General features: G+C 48.0%; 3 protein-coding genes across 3 annotated transcripts in view; 2 read left to right on the top strand and 1 right to left on the bottom strand.

Moving 5' to 3' along the window:
- EURHEDRAFT_513041 (uncharacterized protein) overlaps window positions 1–132 on the top strand; it is a gene marked incomplete at both ends in the record, with an annotated part of 2,257 nt that extends 2,125 nt beyond the window's left edge. Inside the window, one exon of the mRNA XM_040786123.1 lies at window positions 66–132. Within this exon, the coding sequence (XP_040641655.1) occupies window positions 66–132 (67 nt within the window). The remainder of the gene's footprint in view (window positions 1–65) is intronic.
- A 639-nt stretch (window positions 133–771) lies between these two features.
- On the top strand, window positions 772–2,865 carry EURHEDRAFT_513040 (adaptor protein NBP2; the record flags this gene model as incomplete). Its single annotated transcript, XM_040786122.1, has 2 exons — window positions 772–1,908; window positions 2,824–2,865. 2 exons carry the CDS (start codon window positions 772–774, stop codon window positions 2,863–2,865), a joined length of 1,179 nt encoding a protein of 392 aa, XP_040641654.1.
- A 694-nt stretch (window positions 2,866–3,559) lies between these two features.
- EURHEDRAFT_409262 (WD40 repeat-like protein) overlaps window positions 3,560–4,498 on the bottom strand; it is a 5,409-nt gene continuing 4,470 nt past the window's right edge. The window contains exon 4 of the mRNA XM_040781038.1: window positions 3,560–4,479. Coding sequence (XP_040641653.1) covers window positions 3,920–4,479 — 560 coding nt within the window. The 3' untranslated portion in view covers window positions 3,560–3,919. The remainder of the gene's footprint in view (window positions 4,480–4,498) is intronic.

The following is a 4,498-nucleotide window of genomic DNA, read 5'->3' as shown; positions in this document are numbered from 1 at the left end:
TTTTTTTTTTTTTTTTTTTTTTTTTTTTTTTTTTTTTTTCATTTTCTTTCGTTTTCTTCTTCGAGGCCCCTCTTCCATTTCATCCCACTTTCTTCTGTTTTCCTTCTCTCTCCGTTCCCCTCTTCTTCCTAATCCTCTCTTACATAACGGGCTACTACTCTGACACTTTTACGTGCTGCTAAATTTAGAATACTACCTATCTGCCACTCGAACCTGACAAATCTCGATACAGATTTCTCTTCAGCGCAAAGAAACTCTGTCCGTCTTACTGCGTTTCGTTTCAGAATCACTACACGAACGTCCCACGACCGATCGACCGGAGTCATAGTGAAGCCACTTATTTTCTTTCTTGAGAGCGCCCGGAGCTGCTGTTTATTGTTATTATTATCTTATTTTTGTTTCCTGGCCATTTAGTTCTCAGCACTGTCGCAGTCGTGGTTCCATACCGAATTTATTCGCGCCGGTTGTTTTTCGCATTGTTTTTGGCAATTGGAAACGTCGCTCCTTTAACTCAACGCATTCTTCTTTTCCTGTCATTGTTATTAGAGCTTGGTCTCTACATACTGCTTGGTTTTCTGTGGTGGACGCATCGCAATGCGAATCTAGGGGTGTCATTATCGTTGCCAGTGAACAAACGATCCCTAGCATTGATTCTCCCCGACTTTCTTTTGGGCCTCGATAAATTGAGACAAATCTGGTTATATCCGGTCGTCGTTTCTTCCACGCGCTATTCCTCGTGACGCACAAGATCCAATGACAACTACCACGACCATGACCCCTAGCTCGCCGCCTCCCACGGAGCAGCAGAGTCCGACACACTTGACGACAACTCTGCAGCCAATTGTCACGGAGCGGCCGTCCAATCAGCGACAATCCTCCTACGCAAAGGATCGTCTATCCACGTTCTCGAACGTCTCCTACAATTCTCAAAACCGTTCGCGCCCCGGATCGCATGTTTTCCCCATATTCCATTCCAGTCTGCCGTATGCTCTGGTTCGCGACTTCGCATACCCCCCGATTCACCCGCTTCACTACGGGCCGTTGCCCCCTCGCGCGTCCACTGTGTCGACACCAGTGAGTGAACAGCGTCGCCTCTCAGATCCTCCCGCGCCCTGGGACAGTTCGCGCGGTCAATGGTCTACTCAGCCTTGGACCACCGAAAACAGCTATGGACATCAACAACTTCCCGCAATGTCCTTTGGCGATGGTCCTCCGTATAGTGAAGATGAAGACTTGCATAGCCCCGTGTTCCGTCACCGGAAAAACAAGTCGACTGGGACCGTTTTGATTGGGAGGCGCGGTAGGAGTCCTGGGCGTAGCATCCCATCTCGCTACGTCGCGGATGACCCGGAGCGCGGAACGTTGGTTAGCATGAACGCGGACGGCAGCGAAACTTATTATGTGAATGGCGGAGATTCGTCAGACGACGGGCCAGGAGGCGAGTATATCACATATCCGGCTGATGAGAGCCACTATTCTCACTTGATGGTTGGCGATACAGATGTCAACCCGCAAAGCTACGAGGGAGATATGGGCTTTGAGTCAGAGGACGACGACCCGTACGCCCGCGACTTTCAATTTGCTGTCGGGTGTCCTGACGAAGAAATGCACGGCAAAGCAGTGGCACTCTTCGACTTTACGAGAGAACATGAGAACGAATTGCCGTTAGTCGAAGGCCAGGTGATCCTCGTCTCATACCGACACGGGCACGGCTGGCTTGTAGCGGAAGACCCAAAGTCTGGTGAGAGTGGCTTGGTCCCCGAGGAGTTTGTTCGGTTACTCCGGGACATTGAGGGTGGATTGACGTCTTTGAACGACGAATTTGAACCGGACACGACGGAGAACCAGAACGACGTGTACATCAGCTCGGAGTCGACGGAATCCCAGAATACGACTCCCACGCAACAGGCCCCAGGAGAAACGGACAAGACTGCTACTACCAATGGGGAGGAAGCCAAAGAATACAACGACAAGCAACCAGTTGTCGTTCCTGTCAGTGACAAGGCGAAGCAAGGAACTGGTTCCACCCCTGCAGACGACAACAACGGTTCTCCCGAGAAGAAAGCCGAAGACGAAAATCATGTCAGCCTCTCAACGAAGACATGAGAGACGCTTGCTTTTTGCACCCATTTTGTTTATTTCATTTTGGATATAGTGAGACTATCTTGAGCTATTCATACTGTTGTATGATGCTCTTTTCCCCCGCCGAGGGTTATACCACTATTCAGTCTTCACTAGTTTGGATAGTGTTTTACCATGCAATCGTTCCAAGGCAGGTCCTTGGGACTTACTTACAAACCGAACAGACCATGAGGGCTACACCCTCCGACAGATATCTAGGCGGTATAAAGGCAAAAGTTGCATGTTATATCCCCAAGTTTATTCATCTATCATACATAGGTCATGTCTGTTTCTACCATCTCTTCTCTTCTGGTTTATCTTACTTTGCCGTTCTATTTGCCTTTCCCTTTCTGTATATCCCTCAGCGTCGGCGTCAGTGTCATTACCCATCTTCATTCTCGTCAGCATCATCATTGAACAAACCGTTAACTAGAATATAATGCCTATTCGATAATTAGATCTTTTACCTGACCTCTTCAATTGAAATGTAACCTCGCAACCTCTATAAAAGAGAAAGATATGCTCGCTGCGTTCGCAAAATATATATATCAGCTGGGAGTAGTAGTAGTAACTATTACGTCAAAAATTCGGTCGCGCGTCAAATAAGATCACGTGCCGCGGGGTCCCGAAACGGAACATATGACGGGCGGAGCGCCACCGCCTATCTGGTAGCTAAGCTAATTTTATCATACACTGGCGAAGACTCCCTCGCAGGAACTTGCTGGAGGTTCTTGGGCTGCATAGACAGCCCTTTACATTCATTCAGGGGTAGGAAAAGAGAGAGAAAGAGGGTGAAAAGGGAGAGGAAGATTATTTTTGGGGGGGGGTTTGAGGTCAATGTGCTGGGCATATCATGTTGTAAGAGTGAGACCTCTGTATCCATTCATGGAGATCCCTTGTTCCTGACTTAGAGCGCAGAATCTCATCCACGTGCCGGCTTCCCCATGGCTGTGGGGCTGTCTTTTGACCTTTCCAGCAGTAATAGAAGTGGTGGGAGGTCTTTGGGCGCCCACAGGAGCACTCCAACTTGGCATCTTCGTGCCCGAAGCGTTCATGATATAGCGCGAAGTCTCCATGGCCTGACTGGGCTGCAAGTATCCGGTCGAGGGTGGCTCTAGGGAGGAATAGTTCATGGGGTCGTTTTTCCAGGCTGATGGAGAGATCGTGATATTGCTGTGGCGCGTTCTCAGTCCAGTATGATTGAAATCTCCGCCAGAATTCCTCCTTCAACGTTCGGCGAGCCCAGGCATATCTTGTTGGAGGGGTGTTGGTCTGTGGGATAGATCTAGCTCTTTTCTTTGCTTGTTCATCAGCAAGCTCATTCCCTGCGATGCCGGCATGATATATCAGCCGGGATTTGCTTGTTGTCATAGCGTGAGTACTTTCTCAGTCACATGACAGGTTTAATTCCTTTGTTGATTCCTTTGTCCTGCTTTAGGGAGAAAGAACCCCTTGCGCATTATATAGTCTAGCGCTGGCAGACCCAGCGCCTTTTTTTTTTTTTTTTCCTCATGCTAGCATTTCGCCAGATAATCTACCAATGGATTTCATATTGCTTGAGACCGTCACAAATATTTCGTTAGATAGTTCTACCAATAGACTCATATTGTTCGAGACCGTCACACTATTGGCAAGAATATCGAATCTGAAGAAGAAAGGAAACCAACTGACAAGACAAAGGAAAATTATACATCCATCATGTGATCACATGTGCAAGGGGCTCATCATTGCTCATATTGCTCTGTTGGCAACGTCTGCCAACATCGACAGCCGTTGACCGTCAGAGAAATGATTAATGTTATAAAGGCGCCTTGTCGGAGAAGTTAAATATTAGAACCTGACCTGATTGACATCCAATGACCATAGTGCTTGATTTTATAGCTGAGGATGACGGGCGGTACTCTGTTGGCAGCCATAGTACATTCTGGCCATTCCAGGTGATCCACGTCTGATCGATGTTCAAAGCATAGGTTTGACACGGGGTGATTCCGCATATATTTGTATTTTTCTGGGTACTCGATATGTTATCCCACGGAAGAACCCCCATTCCAGTACGGAAATGTGAAGTAATAGTGTCAAATGTCACAGAGCATCCTTGACCTTCAAAGGTTTGGAGACAAGCTCCGTTGCTGGCATCCCAGATCTTGATTGTGTCATCATGAGATCCGGAAGCAACATGGGCACCATCAGACGAAAACGTCACTGACATAACCCATCCACTATGACCTTCCAGGGTTCGTAGGCAAGCTCCATCTTCATTGCTGGTATCCCAGATCTTAACTGTCTTATCATGGGAGCCGGAAACAACGCGAGCACCATCAGATGAAAAGGCCACTGAGCTGATGCAATCACTATGGCCTTTCAGGGTTCGCAGGCA

This window comes from Aspergillus ruber (genome assembly GCF_000600275.1).
Source record: "Aspergillus ruber CBS 135680 unplaced genomic scaffold scaffold00004, whole genome shotgun sequence".
Lineage (NCBI taxonomy): Eukaryota > Fungi > Ascomycota > Eurotiomycetes > Eurotiales > Aspergillaceae > Aspergillus > Aspergillus ruber.
Note: the sequence above shows the minus strand (reverse complement) of the source record. Positions and strands in the feature narration are given on the sequence as shown.